This window comes from Eleginops maclovinus, chromosome 16 (assembly GCF_036324505.1).
Source record: "Eleginops maclovinus isolate JMC-PN-2008 ecotype Puerto Natales chromosome 16, JC_Emac_rtc_rv5, whole genome shotgun sequence".
Taxonomy (NCBI): Eukaryota; Metazoa; Chordata; class Actinopteri; order Perciformes; family Eleginopidae; genus Eleginops; species Eleginops maclovinus.
In genome coordinates, this window is record NC_086364.1 from 17,033,350 (window position 1) to 17,051,999 (window position 18,650).

Consider the following 18,650-nt stretch of genomic DNA (forward strand, 5'->3'; position numbering starts at 1 on the left):
TTATGAGTGTCTCACTCCAGAACAAAGGAGAGAGACACGTCCAGCCACAGCAGGGCCCTAAGCTGCTTCCTCAGCCCCAGTCTAGACACACAACACAACATGCCGATGGACAGACACACAGCAATGGATTCATGTGCGTTCACTGAAATGTATACAACATGATCACCATACATTCCATTATCCCTATATTTAGATTGCACAGATACACACATTTAACTTTCTCAATACCATTCTGCTCAGATTATGCAATATTTGTGCTGTCCGGATTGCACTGAACATCTGCTCGCCACATGAACACTATTGTATTCACTTCACTGAAGAGGTTAAGGATTCCAAAGACACAGTCGTGTGTCAGTATGACCATTACTTAGGTGTTGTTTATGTTCTTTAAATCCCAAAGGGAACATAACAAGATGTCAGGTTATTTAAGTTCAACACAGAATGTACAACATTGGCTTGTTGTGCAAATGAAGGGCAAAAGACAACATTTGCAGCTGGGCGGTACAAAAATACTGAACTTTGAAATATAAAACATTACTGGAAATGCCTGTGTTAATAATGGACCTAGATAGCAGTCGTAAACTGACAAGGTAAATTAAAGATTATCCCAATCAATGAAAATGTGTTTTTCCTCACTTGTTATACTTATATCTAAGTCAGGGGTGACCTAACTTTTTTCACTGAGGGCCACATACAGAAAGACATAACAAGAACTGGGCCACTCACTAGAGGTGATTTATATTGCGTCAGAAGTTAAGTTATAAATTAGTAAAATCTATCAAATGTAGGTCAATTATGCCTGATACTTGAATATGCTTTGAGAAAGCAAACAGCCTACATCCCATCTTTTCAAAGGAGTTCATTTATTTTGTTACCAAGAGTGTTGGGAGCTCATTCCCTAAAACAAAAACCTCAAATTGCTTATAATAAGCGGAAATATGAAGGGTATAGTTCAAGCTCGTTATGCAAAGAAGTTATTGGGCTTTTTTTTAAATCAAGCAAGATTCGTGAAAACATTGTTGCACCTTTAATTTACTGAATTTATTTGAAATTGGCCTTTTTAACAGACGAATACTACGGTGCAATATATGTTTAGATATATATTTAAGAAGTGCAATATAAGAACAGCATACTTTTTTAAGTGGCCAATTCAAAATGGGGCCTCAGCTTGGACATTTCTGATCCAAGTAAATATTTCAGAAACAATTCCTCACGTTTATTAGAGTCAATGTGCAGATAAAACCTGCGTCAAAGTGTAATTATTTGTGCTATTCATTTTTCTGGTGTTTTAACAATGAAATAATTCACACAATAGCTGGGACATAGCACTCAAGCAGACCACATCAAACAAATGAAGAACCGTTTTAATCGTTCTACTTATATTTTTTTCTAATGTATCATTGTCAATTAGCATTTGAGTGCTGAGCCAAAAACAAGATTGTCAGCTTTCAATCTGTGACTCGCTCTGAAAGAGTCTAATTATAAAATCTAGAGTATTGAAGATGTCACAGGCAGCCTGTCAGTAGTGCATTTCAGTATAGAGATAAAATGGACCAGTTTCCAGACAGCATATTTTAAAATACTTTTTATGAATTTAATTAAATTCAAGCAACAAAAACAAAGCGATCCTCTGATTATGACCTACAGTGGAATACCTATTAGGTTACTCTAATGTTAATATTTGCACTTCTGCTCCCTCTAGTGGCTCTCTGTCGACACATACATTGAAAAAGATTTTGGGGGAGTTTATCTCAACATCCAGAACACACACATGCAGGTAAAAACCAAATGATAACCTGCAACAAAAGCCAAACAAAACATGTAACTGGTCCCTTGATTTAAAACGAGTATCAAGTTCAATACTCATTACATCAAAATGACCTCAATGAGTCAGATGAACAATATGGTTTTTGTTTAGCACACAGAAGGTCAGTTTGAGAAAAAGAGGAAAGTAATTCACCATGCTTTATCAAAGAACAGATGCAGGCCTCCAGGACGTAATAACACACGTTGTACAGTGCCTAAAATCAGTTCTATTAGGTACACGGGACGAACTGTATATAAAAATATCAGACTCTGAATGCATAGGTTAGGTCAAAATGTATTCTGCTTTTTCTAGAACAATAAGCAACCCCACAAATACAATGTTAGTTATTTCAGTTCCCCAGAATCAAAGAAGATCCTATAAAAACCCACTTCAGATGTGCTGCTCCCCACTCATCGACCCACTTTCTCCACCAAGCTCCTGCCTTTAGCGTGAGGCACAACTTCACTAAATAAAGCATGTTACAGGAACAGAAAATAAGCACTCTTGGTAGTCCTTTCTCCCCACTGCAACTTCCAGGAAACACATTCTTATGCCCCCACATTGCACTTAGATTCAACGACAGCACTTTTCTCCCCACTTCTGAACTATTTCCTTTCTATAGTAGACTTTTTTTTTTGACACAAACACAACAGGCCTAACTGGTTAAAAAAAGAAAAAGATAAAAATTAATACAAAATATATCATAAAACATACAAATGACAGTAAGAGCTTTGGGTATACATCTCAACAGTAAACAATTACTACTGGGTTTTTGATTGTATGTGTAATGTGTAGTGGCCGGCTACTGCACTGCTTCAAAGAAATGAGCCCCAGCATTCAGAATTAAAAGGGAATATAAAGTGTTGATGAAAGCAGCATAAACATCACCCTCCGACACAACGAGACGGTGCCTCTTAACCTTTTAAACTCTTACTGTACAGTACAAGGGCTTTAATGTAGTCATATTGTCAGTATACATTGAAGTAAGACAGCGACACCTCTGATTAAGCTACCCGATAGAAAACGTTACCTTTGAAATGTTCCTTCAATCAAAGAAACAGTATACTAGCACTATGCTGGCCTCGACAACCGCACTAAAGCCATACATATGTTATGATATATTAAGGAAATACATTTACCATATAAATAACATGTGACAAATGGTAACAATTTAGATTAGTGCCGGAGGAAAAGGAAGCGTTCAATCATAAAACCAAGTGTCAAACTTACTTAAGTCCCCTTCTAAAGTCTCTTTCTTCTTCACTTCACACATCTTACACAGCTGCATTCTGATCTGAAGCAGCAATAGTTTAATCTACATGTTGTATCTTTGCTGGCTAGATTACTTTTTGGTTTTAATTCTAATCACAGTAAAAACAAACAGGATAAGCAAACGGAAATGAACATACTATAGATGAAGCCTCAAACGCCACATTTACCGGGACTCAAGCCTCGCTACTCTAAAGCGCATGGTCTCGCTTCATTAGTAAGAATCAATATAATTAAAAAGAAATTAAATAAATACCTCACAGTTGACAGTGTAAATGTTATGCTGACTGAACTTAATAGCACACCGGTCAAAGCAGACGTGCTACTGACTGTAGAAAATGAAATACAAACTAGTTGCCAAACATTTATCTCCAAGATATCCGTTTCTGTCCCACATGAAAAAACACAAAAGAGAGCATTTGAAACAGAACTGATTATTTCTCTTTCCACAGTGTATGCCTAAATGATTTAAATGTATGTAGGGGAAACCGGTACTCCGATGTGTCCATACTTTTGTTCATGTAGATTAAAGCGTATTGTATGTGAGCTCAGGAAATAGAAGTACTTTTAGTCCGGAGATATTGTTGTCTCATCTGGTGTGAGATTACCTCCACTTTAGGAATCAGGCCAGTAATCGATGCCCTCTGCAGGAAAGACACTAAGGTTTATGCCTACAGCATGTATGAAAGTGTGTACGCCAGCGAGAACATCTGATACCACTCTATTGTCATTTACGAGAAATTCAAGTCTCTGTGTGCAAGTCCAACGTGTCCCATTCTGTGGACTGATGATGAATGTATCGGTCAGAGTTATGCAGATCCTTTGTCTTACAGCCAGGGATGTGTCCAAATAAGGCTATAACAGAGTCCAGTTCAAGTCCAGTCTGTAAAGAAGACAGGCCAATGTCTCCCTCTGTTGTCCCACTGGAGCCTTGGCACAAAGTGCAGTGGGAGGAGAGAAAGAGATAAAGAGAGGAGGAAGGGGGGGGGGCCCAAATACTTTCGCTCATAATCTAGGACACCATGCATCAGTAATCGCTTACAACTGGTTGGGTACACTAAAGCGGCAGGAGGGCCCAGGGAGGACAAGAGGAGGACAATAGCTACGGAACTTGAAAAAACAAATCCCAGTTAGTAAGTTGGCGCAACATCAAAGCCGGGAAAGCTGTAACAAGCAACTTGGGCGGGCAACTAGTAATGGTTGCTTAAGGGTAGATACAGAAACCCGGGTTAGCTTTGTGTAGCGCTAGTAGGTGAGGCGGGACGCCTTCATGTTGTAGCAGGGTCGGTCTGTTAGGCCCCCAGTCCCAGAGAAGAGAGACAAGCCCTCTGCTTTCTCCAACACAACCTCAAGCTCCTGAAAGTCCTGCAGGCGAGCCACGTCTTTGTCCTGGACAGGAAAGGATGACATTAAAATCAATCACATATTCACCAACTAATAATTCATATTGTAGATGAAACAGACTAAAGGACCAATAGGAATTCCTCATTTCACAGCAATTACTCTTGGATTTATCTCTCTGGGCAACCATACTGTATTTTCCTATACCTTTCTCAACATGGTGTTGGGCAGCTTGCGGATCTTCTCCACATGTTCAACCCCGATGTCCAACTCGCGACAACAGACCCTCAGAAGGGAACGATAGGTGAGCTCCTGGCGGTCGAGTTCTACCTCGATGAAGTCGTTCTCCCGAGCGTTGGGGTTCTGTATACGCACCTTCAGCACCAGCTCTATAGAAAAACACCATAGTGATACCTCTCTAATAACAAAGATATTGTGCTTTTGATAAGAACATAGCCCATGGTGAGAATAACTGAGAAACAGGAATACCTAACTTGCTTTGCCCAGGGGCCTCTTTTGCAAAGTGACAGGAGGCCGGGGGCCAGTTACAAAAAAAACATAAATAATTATTTTCAGGTGAAATGAAATCATAAATAAAAGCCCCATAAATAACCTCTCTTTAAAACGTTGTATTTTCATTTAGCTGACTTATTTACTAAAGTTATTACTATTATTATTATTACTTAACTAAAATAACATGGCAAAAAGATTGACACTAATCCTAGCTCCAAAAGAATCAACATGAAGGTAAACATAGTATTACATGTATAAACACAAACAACAAACACTGCTGACAGAGAGCGACTGTTTGACAGGCAGGTTGCACGTCCAATCATTGCGTTTGGGCCAATTGAAATAACTGGACGTCCGACCCAGAACTTATTACAGTCCTGCAGCAGATACCAGTTAGAGCACTTATTTTAGTGTCTAAAAAATATTACCAATAATTGTAACTGTATTTCAGCTGTAAGTTATCCTCATTTATGCATATATTTTACTGATAAACAACATATATTAGTCTATTTGCTGCTTTTCAATGCACTCTGGCACCTTATACACAATAAGAACAACCACTAACAACCCTTTCTGGTTTGACAAGAGGAATCAGATTGTCTGTCCTCTGTCCTGAGAAAGCTTCTCACCGGGTTCACACGTAACGTACTTAAAGGGATCATAATAATAATCATGCCAAATTTGCAGGTGTGATAAGCCACATGCAATTACTCAGTGCAGTGTCTGCTGGTTGCCTGGCAACATCATGGCCATTTAAAAGACTTCAGGAAGTCAAAGCTACCATCTGAGAAATGAGCTCGTCCAGTCACCAAAAAACAAAACCTTGACATTTTTTATCTTTTGTTTGTCAACAAATACGTATATGACAATTTATCTACTGAATTCTATCAGGCGGTGCTGGTTTGCTTTTCACTTTAGGACGGAGCCATCTCCCTACTTCAAGTACTCATGTCAGGTTGTGTTCTGTATGTGTGGACGGACATTAAGACACATGATTAGTCTCTCACCTTGCACATTGACAGGGAAGGTGCTAGTGAAGAAGAACGGCTGGAAGGCTGGCATGGGCCCACCAAACTGGCTGTAGTTGAGCTGCTGGGAGATGGACTGCTGTCTGCTCATACTCGGGTTAGAGCTGGGCACCGGGGCCTGGACCTGGCTCCCACTGCTGCTGGTCAAGCTGGGGCTGGGTGAGGCCAACGGAGGCGAGCACATGGTGCCATTGTGTGACACAGCGTGCGGGTACTCTGCATGGTTAACCAGGTGCGGCTCAACTGACAGGTCCATGGGCACTGCGCAGTTCACAACAGAGTGGTTGTGGGACGAGGCCGAGTTGGGTGACATGCCATTTTGCTCAGTCACAGGAATGAACTCCCCAACCAGAGCTTGGCTGTGATTGGTGGGGTTTGTTGGAGGAGTGGGGCTTTCAGATAGAAGACTGTGGGATTTGTGAGGCTCATGAGTTGGAGAAAGAGAGGGCGAATCACTTTGTGTGTCCTCGTTGTGTTCGGCTGAACCATTCTGTGCAAGGTGCTGTGCCAGGAGGATTTCTGACTTGTTGTCCAGCTTTGAATACATGAAGGGCGGGCTGGACAGGTAATTTGGGATGATTGGCAGCTCAGGCTCCTTGACCTCTGGCTCTTCCTCCACTTCAACTATGGAAATATTGAGCATAAAAAAGATTATTTAGTTATTATTTGGTTATTAAAAACCAAAACCTAGACAACCTAGATACACCTTTATCAACAGGGGTAATAACCTGTACATTACATCAATGTATCACAAGGACTGTGTATGTAGCTGATAAACTACAGGCAAGTAACAGCTGAAGACTTTCATAATGGTGTGGCAGGAACAGGGAACAAGACTGTAAAACAGGTGTAGTTTACCTCCTAAAAGTCGCTTGATCTCTGGTTTGGATGTAAGTTGCGAGGCCAACTCATCTTTAGCCGTGAGGATTTCTTTGTCAGCCCCATAACTGAGTAGGTAGGACACTATGTGCTTATGGTTCCTCTTGCATGCCCAGTGCAGACATGTCCTGGTATAATGGATAGAGAGCGATAACAGTTTAATAAACCAAACAACAAACAAATGCTGATAAAATGACAAAGTTCATAAGAGGATCAACACTGGAGACATTGGGAGAATTGCATTTACAGAGCTCCATTTATCATCACATAAGCAAGTAGGAACCTCAAACCAACTACAAGAGCAGATTCTGCAAATGTTTTCGATCATTTTATTTATGTGCTTACAAATTTTGCACTGCTTATGAAATATAGTTTGGATCTTACGTAAAGATGTCCACTTTATTTAGTTGGTATTTTTGTTATTATAGTCAATACAACTGCTCACCAACAGTCTGAAATCAGAGAGGCGTGGCAATTTCATGACTGGAGCAAGCAATGTGCCAATTTACATCTCTTTCTTATTCACTTAGTTAGTACTTAGTTACTGTTGTTTTGAGATGGTTAGAATAATGTCAATTTATAATGGACAGCATTCCAAAATACCAGCTCACAAGGCGTGAATTTACTGTAAAGGTATGATAAAGGTTGCATGTCTGGCTGACTAACAAAGCCTTTCTCTGCCTAATAAGATAACACTGAGCAGCGTTAATCCCTGTAACAACACACTTGTCCGCACTGAACTCCAGATTATCATCAAATAGTATTACAAATGTTTGAATTAAACCAACACCTTAACTTAAATTATTTTAGAGCACATTTTCAAAACACTCACCAGCCATTTATCTCGTTCTGTGAGTTAACATTCACTCCACTGTCCACCAGTGTCCGCACTTCGTCGATGTCCCCGATGGCAGACGCCTCTCTCAGACGCTCCTGTAACTCTTTATCCAACGAAGTAGTGGACATTTTGGAACAGACAACTAGCGCTGCGAGATCATATGAAACACAAAACCCTGACGGATTTAGTTGACAAAACTAATTGCCTAAGGAGTTTCCCCACGAATGGCAATGAGCTCCACTAAAAATAGACGTGCCAGCTAGCATTAGCCACCCGGCTAACCTTACCTACTGGCTAGCTTAACGAGGAGCTAGCAGTCTGTGGTGCTAGCTTGTGGCAACACGTCGGATAAACTCAACTTTGTGTTAGGTCTCTGGCGTTTACACTGCAGGTCCCGTTCTCTCCATTTATCCCCGTTGTTATTTCACATTAAAACACCATTGCCAACAATCGTGCATCCATCAGTTGTGTCAGAGCTCCGTCAGTGGGCTGCAGAGAGCATCACCGCCTCATCGGGGGGCATGTTTAGATGTAACAACTGTGAGAACAACACTTTAGTTCCGCTCTGAATACCCTCAATTATCTAATGCATTTAATGCCACTTAAATTGATGTAAAATATGTGATGGTGTCCATTGTCTCGTCATTGAGTAAAAACGGGGATATACAAGATGAAATCACTGCTATTAACACACAGGGCTGGGCTCTCAGAAATGTTAGAACTTCTCATTGAAGCAGCTGAATAATTATGTTTATACGAATGATATACCACACTGCTTTTTAAAATGTAATTATCTTTTAATAGGATCATTTTATGATCTATGTATCTCTGTTATGTGATGCTATACTTAGCTGTTTTCGTTGTCTCAATTAAAGAAAGAACAATAAAACAATGAATCGGTTTACTTATTTCCAAATGTGGCATAAAAAGCTACGAACGATATTTGTAAATCTCACTAAAAAACACAACAACAATGTTTTGCTGATTATACATCTAATATGGACCATAAACGGAAAAGACACATCAAAAATATATTTATATCTTTATAATAACCGTGGAAGAATGTCAAGTTGTGAAGTCCCTAATTGGGAAAACTTAATTGAGAGAAAGATCAACACGATCCATCATGTAAATAAATGTTGTTTTCGTGTGGCCCTAATCCTCTTCCGTATATTTCAGATTTATTCGGGTTTGTGAATTTATTTTGAAAATAATCCCCAGAAGTACTAATAGTACGCAGCGATGCATTGCACTAATTATCTCTCAAACAAAGGATGTTATTTGCAATAATCATTATGAACTTGCAGATATTAACATATATTAAAAATTAAGGGGATATTAAAAGCGAGGTTTAAGTCCCATTATTTCAATATTGTATTGCATTTCCTCAAAATGAACTCTGAAGAACAGTGCATACTCATGACGCCAAATACACCCATGCCAATTTTACTCCACACACATAGCTCTGTCCACACAGTACCAAATCAATATAATTATTCATGAACTTTCCTGTTAGTTCATTTCTAAAATGACTTCAACATGAAGAAATTGGATTATTTACTAGTTGAGTGTTTACTGCCATCTTGTAACCACATCAAGTAACTGCAACACATTTCTCAAGCCTCACTCTGGGCTCAATATCTATTTTATATAGTCTATGGACAATGCAGACATGATGTTATGGATTATATATTTCTACATATATTTCTTGAAACCTTGAAACCTTATGGATTATATATTTCTAGTAATACATAAAAACCAGATCTATGTAAAAAATAATGAACATAAATTAATTTTGTTTTTAATTGTCTTCAATCTAAACTGAAGCAAGACAGGGGTGAAAGTACTATGAATGTGACTGGGAAGTAAGGCTAGCACTAGTGCAATTCTACACTATGACCACTGGAGGCCATTTGTCTAAAGAGTAAAGGGAAATGTATTATGATCGTGGCCACCACCTAGTGGCCACACCTTTGAAATGCAATCCATTACATTCGTCAAGTAGCATTAATGCAGAGATGATGGACCACCAATTCCGGTCACACAAATCTATTGGAAGTTATACTTATTCTTTTTCACAATGCTTTGGTGGCTGTGTCAACCCTGTTATAAACATGTGAATATTATATATGACATTTCTTTCCCACGGAACTAACCATTTAAGCTAAAACAAGTAGGAAAAGGATGAAATACAATTTGGTCATGAAATATCAACGTTTCATTGAATACACATTAAACATGTACTTCCGGTTCATACACTGCAGGGCTGCAGCCGGACTACCGTTAGTTGAACCAAAAACGGGCGGCGTTGTTACAACGTCTGCCATTTTGATTAGAAGTAAGTTAAAGCTACAGCACGAGATATTGTAGTAGCCTTCTTTAAATCAAGGCTACACTCTTGCAGGCAAAATGCTTTCTGCAGCCCAGTTACTCGATGAGTTAATGGGCCGAGATAGAAACTTGGCCCCTGACGAGAAGAGATGCAACGTGCGATGGGACGACGAGACCGTAAGTTAGCATATTGGCTAGCGCTAGCCTAGCAAGTTTGATAAGCTAGCAGGACGTTAGCAGTCTAAAAAATATTCGATGGCATTATATCGGAGTAAGCTCGATTTGGTTATTCGTAGTCAGTCTATATTGTTATGATAACCTACGGAATTGGTTGCGTTAACTTGCATTTTCAGTGTTGGCCAGGCACTCGTCAAATTAGCAACAGAGTTTGCCAATGCTAACTGCCTTTCATTGGGGCACAATGCGGCTTTAAACGTTGTAGATAACGTGATTGCAAATACTGTTTCTCTATTGCTACCTTTATCTCTGTGTTAGTTATTGTTTTACGTATCATACGCCCTATGCCCTGCTTCGGTCTGTGTATCTTACTGGTAAACATGAGACAAAGTAAGAACGCGTTAAAGCCACTTAAGCACAGCCTTTAAGGGATCATTTGTTCATAGTTAGCATAAGTAAAACGTCATGTCCTGAGCAGATTTAACTCTAACGTAAGCGAGAGTTTAAGAATAATTTTGTATGAAATAACAAAAATGTGTTTCTCCTTCAAGAAGGTATGCAGATACTACCTGTGCGGCTTCTGCCCAGCTGAACTATTCACTAACACCCGCTCTGACCTGGGTAAGTCAACGGATTGAAGATGAACCCATTTTATATGCATGTGTTGTAATGTAGCAATTGCTGCATCTGACATATTGGAAGATAACACTCTGCTTTTATTTCCCAGGCCCTTGTGAAAAAATCCATGATGAAAATCTTAGAATCACGTACGTTTTGATAATGTTTTTACCTAACATAAGTGCTGTGTGTCTTTATTTCGTTGTAATAATCTAGTTATTTCGTGTCCAGGTATGAGAAAAGCTCTAGGTTCATGAAGGAGGGCTATGAGCGGGACTTCCTACGCTATTTGCAGTCACTCTTGGCAGAGGTGGAACGCCGGATTCGTAGAGGGCATGCCCGTCTTGCACTTTCGCAGGCTCAGCAGAATGCAGGGGTGTGTGTACGTTTGTTTTGGAATATTATATAACCCATGCTTATCACTTTATTGCGTTTTGTGGCCTCAGTCTCATACACTTAGGCACATGTTATGCACATTGTACCTAGTGCGGCTTTCTGTCATCTTGCATTGCATTGAAAATATTGGGGGGCGTGACATAGCCTATGTGTTTTTTAATCTGAGATACACTGTATTTATCTCTTCAGGGTCCTGGGCCATCAGGAAAGAATGAGGAGAAGGGTCAGGTTCTTACAGAAAAGATCGAAGACCTAGTTTTACAGGTTTGTAAAAAATATGTTGAAATATCTAACATATAATTGTTTAGTAAATATCAGCCATAGTGAATTGAAAGTAACTTGGATGCACTATAATTTTAAATATGTCACATGACCTTTTAACAAACTCTGTTTTACTTTCGTGCAGATTGAGGAGCTGGGGTCAGAGGGCAGAGTGGAGGAGGCCCAGGGAATGATGAAGCTGGTGGAGCAGCTAAAGGAGGAGAGGGAGCTGCTCAGCTCAACCCCCTCGGTGAGTCAGCTAAGGCAAATCGGCCTACAGATAGTGGGCACTGGTCATGTAATGATGTCTGTTGGCAAACATCTTTTGTTTCTTATACAGCTGATCATATCTGTGCAAATAAAACGAGCAGTTTTGATTTGAGACCTAACACATTCCATATAATGTAATGTATACATATATATTTTTTATCCAGACCATCGAGAGCTTTGCAGCCCAAGAGAAACAGATGGAGGTGTGCGAGGTGTGTGGGGCCTTCCTCATTGTGGGTGACGCACAGTCCAGAGTAGACGACCACTTGATGGGCAAGCAACACATGGGCTACGCCAAGATCAAATCCACTGTGGAGGAGCTCAAGGTAACCGGATCACATGTCGTAAGCAATACATACATCATTTTTCAGTATTCATTTTTGGGTCTGTGTTTTTACAAGAAAGTCAATTTGAAAAGGATATAAAACGCAAATGAATGATGTCACATACATGATGCTTTGCTTATTTTCTCTCAGGAGAAACTTCGTCGTCGCTCAGAGGAACCCCAAGATGAAAACCCAGCGCTAAAGAAGGACAGAGAAGACCGCGAGCGTGAGAGGGAGGAAAGGGAGAAAAAGCGCAAAGAGGAGGAAGAGAAGGAAAAAGAGCGAGAGAAAGAGCGTGAAAAGGAGAAGGAACGAGAGAGAGAGCGCGAGAAGGAGCGAGACAGGGAACGGGATAGAGACAGGGACAGAGACCGGAGGACACGCCGAAGCAACTCCAACAGCCGCCACTCCAGCCGAGCATCGGACAGGAAACGTAGCAGGTCCCGAGACCGCCGGCGCTCCAGGAGCAGAGACAAGGAGAGGGAGAGGGAGCGCAAACGCAGCAGGTACAGCTGACTGACACATTGACTTGACTAATAGGAACTTTAAATGGAAATTGTCATATAAAGGCAACTTTTTCACCAGAAGTAGGGAGGAAAAAATCCTGAAAATTAAGGCATGCACCACCAATTACATTTACCAACCTACCATAAATTCCCAGAGAACATTTTCCTGTGTATTGAGGAGATGCCTCCACTATGACACGTACTATAAACCAATATTTGCAATTCTTGACCATAGATAAGTTTGTGTGCCATTGCATGATGAGACATTCTTTCCTGTTGCTTTAATAACTTATTCCCCTGCCTCTTCTTTTAGGAGCCGGGACAGGGAGAGGGACAGGGAGAGGAAGCGCAGTCGTGAGCGCTCCGACAGAAAGCGTCGCTCCCGCAGTCGTGACAGGAAGAGGTCACGCAGCTCAGAGCGCAAATCTCACCGCCATCGCAGCCGCAGCAGGGACAGGGACCGAGAGGAGAAGAAAGACAGGGAAAAAGAGCGGTCATCGAAAGACAAAGGTTAGGACATGTTTTTATTTCAGTACATGCTACGTTGCGCTCTTAGCCCCCCTATAAGGTGTTGAGTGTCAGTGTGCAGATTTCTGATGGACCTGTAAAATGTTTTCTCAGACCGTAAAGTGACAGAGGAGAGGAGCAGCTCTAAGAAAGACAAGCGTTCTGACGGAGATGCAGCTGCCATTAAGGCTTCGTCCGAAACGGAACCGGTGGTGAAAAAGGCGGCTGCCCCCGCCTCCCCTCAGCTTAACGGCCAGCAAGAGCTCCTCCATTCTGAAGGTGACACTCAGTCCAATTAAAACTGATCTGATAGGACCTCAGATCAGGCTCAGGTAAGTGCGTCCTCCTCCTCGCTCCCCCCTGGCTCTAAAAACCTTCCTCCACCCTCTCCCATCTCCCCTACCCTACCTTTCCCACCCTGTTTACGTTCAGTTCAATGCCTATGATTTTGTCTTATGTGCTATGTGCATATATCTTTATCCTGTTTTTGAATAGTGCATCATAAGTATGCACTGAAGATGAACAACTAGGCCCGATGAATGAGAAGAAAGTAGAAAACATTCACACAAAGCCAAGAGGGAAAGGCCAGTGTAGCCCTGAGCAGACATGCCCGGAGGTACCCCATGTTTTGTATATCGGTTTTTTATCCTTTTATAGATGTTTGTCTCTGTGGACAAAATGGCAGAAACAATATTAACCAGTCAAATCCAATTTTCCTGCCTGTATTTACCTGTTTTTGTTTATTTTTTTTCTTTTCAGTCGAAAAATGTAGTACATTTTGAAGAGAAATGCGTAAACACACTCATACTCTCAGCTATCGCCAAAGATGTATGTAAAGACACAAGCCATTTATTTTGCCGAAGTCATACCTCAAATGCCATGGATCTGTTGTCCAGCTTACTGTGCCTGATGATGCCATGCAGTGTGTGTTTGGGGGGTGTTACAGCACCGGGGGCCTTACTTAACTTACTAACTGGAGGGTAGGGTTTATCAAATGAATTGCAGCTGACTTCCATACCTCACACAGCGTTGGTGTTGTGAGCGAGACCACATGAGAAAAGGGCAAATTAAAAATCATGGATACTCTCTGACTGTCAAACTGTGCAGGTACTCACCCCAGGTACTCCTTTCTCTACCCACATCCATTTCTGAATGCTATTGCCTGTCAGAAAAAAAAAACAATTCTGTACTTCTCCAGAACATGAACTTGAAAGCTTGAATGTGTATATAAGTTTTATTGTGTTTCTTTGCTACCTTTCAAATATGTTTGGGGAAAAGGGCTCTATATAGACATGTCAGAGGGACATGCTGAGATGCACTCACAGCCTGCTTGATATACCTATGCCAACTGCTAAAATTGTAGACTTCCCTCTGATGTTCAGGACTACTGAGCTTTTCTTAGGATCTTTTTTTTGTTAAGATTTGTTTGTCAACTTACAAAGAAAGGTGCCCTTTTGCAGTGGCGTAAGAAATATCAAACGGGTCTGTCTCTGTTTTAGAAACATTACGGTATAAGATACGATCAAAGGTAATCTTATGTGCAAATGTACCTAAGAAAACTTCAAAAAACTACAATATTCTGGCACAAATTCTCCTGTTGTGATAGTATTTCAACAGTGCATCATTAGCAGTGTCCCTTTTGTATGACCTACACTCCTCTGTGGCTAAGTTGAGGGATATGTACCTGTCTGTAGGTAGTGTTGGTGCTTAAGTGGCAGCAGTTGTTGCTACAAGCCCTTGTTGTGGGACCTTTGCTGACATTGCATTTTGTGGACATTTTTGCTCAACAGGGGACTCTGGGATATTTGTCGGAGGAAGAAGTGGAAGAGCGCACGCATCCTTTCCCTGAACCTGACACCTCGCTGCTTAAAAACAAGGTGAACCACAAATGTGTAGTGGCTTATTTAAAAACATGAACATAAAAGTGTAAATGAGAGAGGGAGGGGGGATTAATTTTCATGTTTCATCATATGTCTTTCTTTTGGCCGGATGAGGGTAGTCGTGGTTCATCTGATGTATTTCTTGGTCTAGATGTCAGGCAGGCATCTTTCTGAATACCAAACTTCGAGGAGTTCATTATGGGTTTTTGTGTTCTTATTTTAAAAAAACCTTTACACATCATCCTTGTTTCTTGGCATTTAGTAAAATTGAAATACATTAAAAAAAAAAACAGTGCTTGTGGTTTGTCAGGTTCCACTTCAATCCCTGAACTTTTTATAGTCAGATAAAAGCGTATGTACAATGTTAGTCCCATGACAGGGCGTTTCTTTTTCTCCACTTAGAGCTCACATTGATTGCTCTTGTCCCCTTTACTGTAAAAAAAAAAAAATGATTTCAATTTTGATCAAAAGATTCGAGGACTGAAGATCTGTTTAATTTTGCTCTGCTTTTAATGTCCATGTTGTCTCGATGAATAAAAAGTAAAAACTTGTCAATGTTTTGTTTTATTTACCACATTTTGTCCAAGCAAAAGCAGGTAAGCGCAGCGAATGGGAGACGTGGGCTGCGTCTTATAGTTTTTTTGGCTTAGTAAAGATCCTAACCCAACTTAAAATATGTGTTGCAGCCATGGTAAGAGCTGTTCCAATTATTAAAACTCCATGGGAAGCGCTTCAAGGCTTATTTTCTTACTTCCTTTAGCATTGGGAACACTGGAGCATCCTTTACAAAAGGAAAGGAGCAACATTTAAAGCGTTAAAAATTAATTACTTTGCTCATTTATTTTTATAGGCAGAGAGTAATAAGCATATCATTTTAACTGTGGATCTCCACCCTAACAGTAAATCACAATGCACCTCATTCAGCGAGACACTTATCTTCTCCTTGTAATGCAGTGAGAAAACACTGCAGTAGTGTCTGGTTACTGCCAACGTAGCGAGCGGTGAATTGTATCCTGGCTGAAATCACCTGCTTTGATTACATTTTCCTTAATCAACAGTTGCTTATAAATGCCAGATACTGACTTGAAAGTGCTGACATGAGTTCTCTTTATCCTACAAAATAAGTTGTTTCCAGCCATACACAGTGTGCCCACATACCAGGGCTGATGTTTTTACTTGGCACTGACCTTTCCAAACCAGGGGCCCGTGGAGAAAGCAGCAGGATTTTTTTTTCCCACTTCTTCATTTGAGCGTAATTAATAGCTACTGCAGGATACTCCACAAGCAGGGTTCTTTTAACACACTGACCAACTGAAATGAAGCAGAGTAGAACGAGACATATCATGTAATGCTATAAAGAAAGCACATTGGTTTGAATGGTTTTGTAAAATCACATTTATATCACGTTTACCAAAAAGTGTACATATTTTATCCAGACTATTGGAAATCAAGCAATATCCCTGATAGTATAACTGTATAGCCTGCAGGAGTATACACCTGTTAGACGGTAAGGTGGTGTATCAATAGTTTAAAGACCAGTTACAGTAATGCAGTTATGACCGACCATTGTCATTACAAACTCAGCCTCCCCCTTGGATTTTCCTCCCTTGCTGAAAAGGCTTGAAATTAAAATCTCTTCCTGTCTTTTGGCAACATTTTTGTTTTGCCCCATTATTCTCATAGTCTCAATGGAGTTCAATTAGTGTAAATAATTTGGTATGGTCGTTTGTGAACCCCGCAAGCACATTTTCCATCAATTAAACATAACCATGCTCAATTGTGGCCCAGCTGTGGCCTCTCTGTCTCTCTAGCAACTGCTCAGTCTTCTGCCAAATCATCACCACGGCCTCCAGCCCCTAGATTCACTTGGATTAAAAGACTTGGGGCACCTTCTCATCTCTTTCTGTCCCAGAACAACAAAGTAGCAGGTGTGCCTCAGATGCTCTGTTAACTTCTGGGACTGATGCTGAAAATTGGTATGACATTGAGCTTATTTGGAGAAATGGAGCCCAGTGTCAATGCCAAATGTACCGTAAGTGGATGTATGAGGCAGGTTGGAGTGATGAACTGCCTCCGTATTTCTGCACTATTTATATGTAAGAGTTATAGTAAATCATGTTGAATCTTACTTGTGGTATTAACTTATGAATAGTTTTACTGTACAGCAGGTGGCAGTATGTACTTGTCTTTTAAGGAAAGACCAAACAGAGTGTGAGGCAGTGGCCGCACAACAGTGCAGTTACAGTATTTTCTGGATACATATTGTGCCTATTATTGCATGCTCATTCACACACAAGAGCAGTGAGTTAGTTTCACTTTAAGCAGTGTTGCACTCAGGCAACATCAACATCCAATTCTCTCCGCGACAAACAACTCGTACATGTCATTAGGAAAGCAGAGTTTCCCGGGGGTAAGAGTTGCAGCTAGTGGGAAGAAACAACAGGAAGATAGTGAGCTGAAATGTCAGGGGGAATGAAAAAGTGATAGAGCAGGAAACAACGGGGAAGATGGAGGTAGTGAGCCTGATGTGATGCTAAACAACCAGGGTGAACAAAGGATAATGGAGATGGATCGTCTTCTCCTTTCTCCACATTGACTTTTTTCACATAGCCATGCCGTCAATCTCCAGTGAAGGTCGAGAGGGAGAGCAGCGTGTAGATTATGCAGCAGAGGAAGCAATTCATCAGTGCTGTCGGTGTGCTGTCTGATTAAAGATCTAAACTCCAACACACACTCACAGTTTATGTCAGCTGTCAGTCAGGAACTCATGGGGGAATATATAATTTCCCCTAAAGCCTTCTGTCATTTGTGCTGAGCTAGAAGCTACTGCGTTACCCTGTGCACACTTGCTGTCTTTCTGAGTTTTTTTTACAAATATTATTACAAGCGATTAAGTGATACTAGGTATCCTCACAGGCAGACTGTGAATGAATTGACACTTAGCTAGCATGCTGAAATGTTGCTACAACCATCATCAAAAAAAGGAATATTTAACAGAAAAGTGACCATGAAATCTGAGCTAAATCTGCAGCCCTGCTTTGACTCAAAGTATAACCACGTGTATTAAGTGCTCAGATCGTGTACTTGAGTAAAAGTAGAAGTACCGGGAAGTACTCATTTTGCAGATTGGCCCATTTCAGAATAATATATATGATGTGTTCTGATTATAATTATTGATGCGTTGAAGTGTTTTTAAAGCTGGTAAAGGTGAAGCTAGTTTTAATGACTTTGTATACTGCAGGGTAACTTGTGGATTTTACCCAAGGCTTAACTAAAGTCACATTTAAGTGTTGATTATATTTCACATCATTAATCCAAATCTGTAGAGTAACTAAAAGTATTACATAAATGTAGTGGAGTAAAAGTACACAATTTACCTCTGAATTGTATTGGAGTCGAAGTACAAAGTAGCATCAAATGGAAATACTCAAGTAAAGTACCTCAAAATTGTACCTAGGTACAGTTCTTGAGCTATACAGGAAGTGAGATCACAGAATGGCAATGATATTATCTTGTATCAAGTTTTGATTCACTATTTCATGCAGTATTCATTATTCAGTATGACACTGAGGAGGCATACTGGCAGCTTAAGGAACACATTACTGCATGATCCATGTCCCCATGTGTAAGCAAATACACATGTCAGTATAATGCTAGCCAGTGCAACACACCACTAATTAAGCCTCTAAATGTAGCATATCTC

The 18,650-nt window shown here is 40.5% G+C and overlaps 2 protein-coding genes across 7 annotated transcripts; one reads left to right on the forward strand and one right to left on the reverse strand.

Annotated features, from left to right (window-relative positions):
• Positions 1-1,570: 1,570 nt before the first annotated feature.
• Positions 1,571-8,621, reverse strand: ankrd40 (ankyrin repeat domain 40). The gene is made up of 5 exons (XM_063904890.1): positions 7,670-8,621; positions 6,817-6,965; positions 5,938-6,582; positions 4,625-4,806; positions 1,571-4,465 (listed from the first exon to the last, which is right to left on the reverse strand). The coding sequence occupies exons 1-5, from the start codon at positions 7,801-7,803 to the stop codon at positions 4,322-4,324; spliced, it is 1,254 nt and encodes a 417-aa protein (XP_063760960.1). The 5' UTR covers positions 7,804-8,621; the 3' UTR covers positions 1,571-4,321.
• Positions 8,622-9,928: 1,307 nt separating this feature from the next.
• Positions 9,929-15,497, forward strand: luc7l3 (LUC7-like 3 pre-mRNA splicing factor). 6 transcript variants are annotated; one of them, XM_063904377.1, is made up of 11 exons: positions 9,929-10,183; positions 10,735-10,804; positions 10,911-10,950; positions 11,033-11,183; positions 11,387-11,461; positions 11,604-11,708; positions 11,893-12,072; positions 12,205-12,560; positions 12,874-13,070; positions 13,182-13,399; positions 14,858-15,497. In XM_063904377.1, the coding sequence occupies exons 1-10, from the start codon at positions 10,085-10,087 to the stop codon at positions 13,364-13,366; spliced, it is 1,458 nt and encodes a 485-aa protein (XP_063760447.1). In that variant the 5' UTR covers positions 9,929-10,084; the 3' UTR covers positions 13,367-13,399; positions 14,858-15,497. The 6 variants fall into 6 exon arrangements, with proteins under 6 accessions (XP_063760447.1, XP_063760450.1, XP_063760449.1 ...); XM_063904380.1 differs by having other exon boundaries at positions 11,893-12,054; XM_063904379.1 differs by having other exon boundaries at positions 11,033-11,177.
• The last annotated feature ends 3,153 nt before the right edge of the window (positions 15,498-18,650 follow it).

Coding starts and splice junctions, on each gene's coding strand:
- luc7l3 (XM_063904377.1), top strand. CDS start 10,085: ATGCTTTCTGCAGCCCAGTTACTCGATGAGTTAATGGGCCGAGATAGA. Junction 10,805..10,910: donor TAACACCCGCTCTGACCTGG/GTAAGTCAACGG, acceptor TTTATTTCCCAG/GCCCTTGTGAAAAAATCCAT. Junction 10,951..11,032: donor GATGAAAATCTTAGAATCAC/GTACGTTTTGAT, acceptor TTTCGTGTCCAG/GTATGAGAAAAGCTCTAGGT.
- ankrd40 (XM_063904890.1), bottom strand. CDS start 7,803: ATGTCCACTACTTCGTTGGATAAAGAGTTACAGGAGCGTCTGAGAGAG. Junction 6,966..7,669: donor CAGAACGAGATAAATGGCTG/GTGAGTGTTTTG, acceptor CCATTATACCAG/GACATGTCTGCACTGGGCAT. Junction 4,466..4,624: donor CCAACACCATGTTGAGAAAG/GTATAGGAAAAT, acceptor TTTCCTGTCCAG/GACAAAGACGTGGCTCGCCT.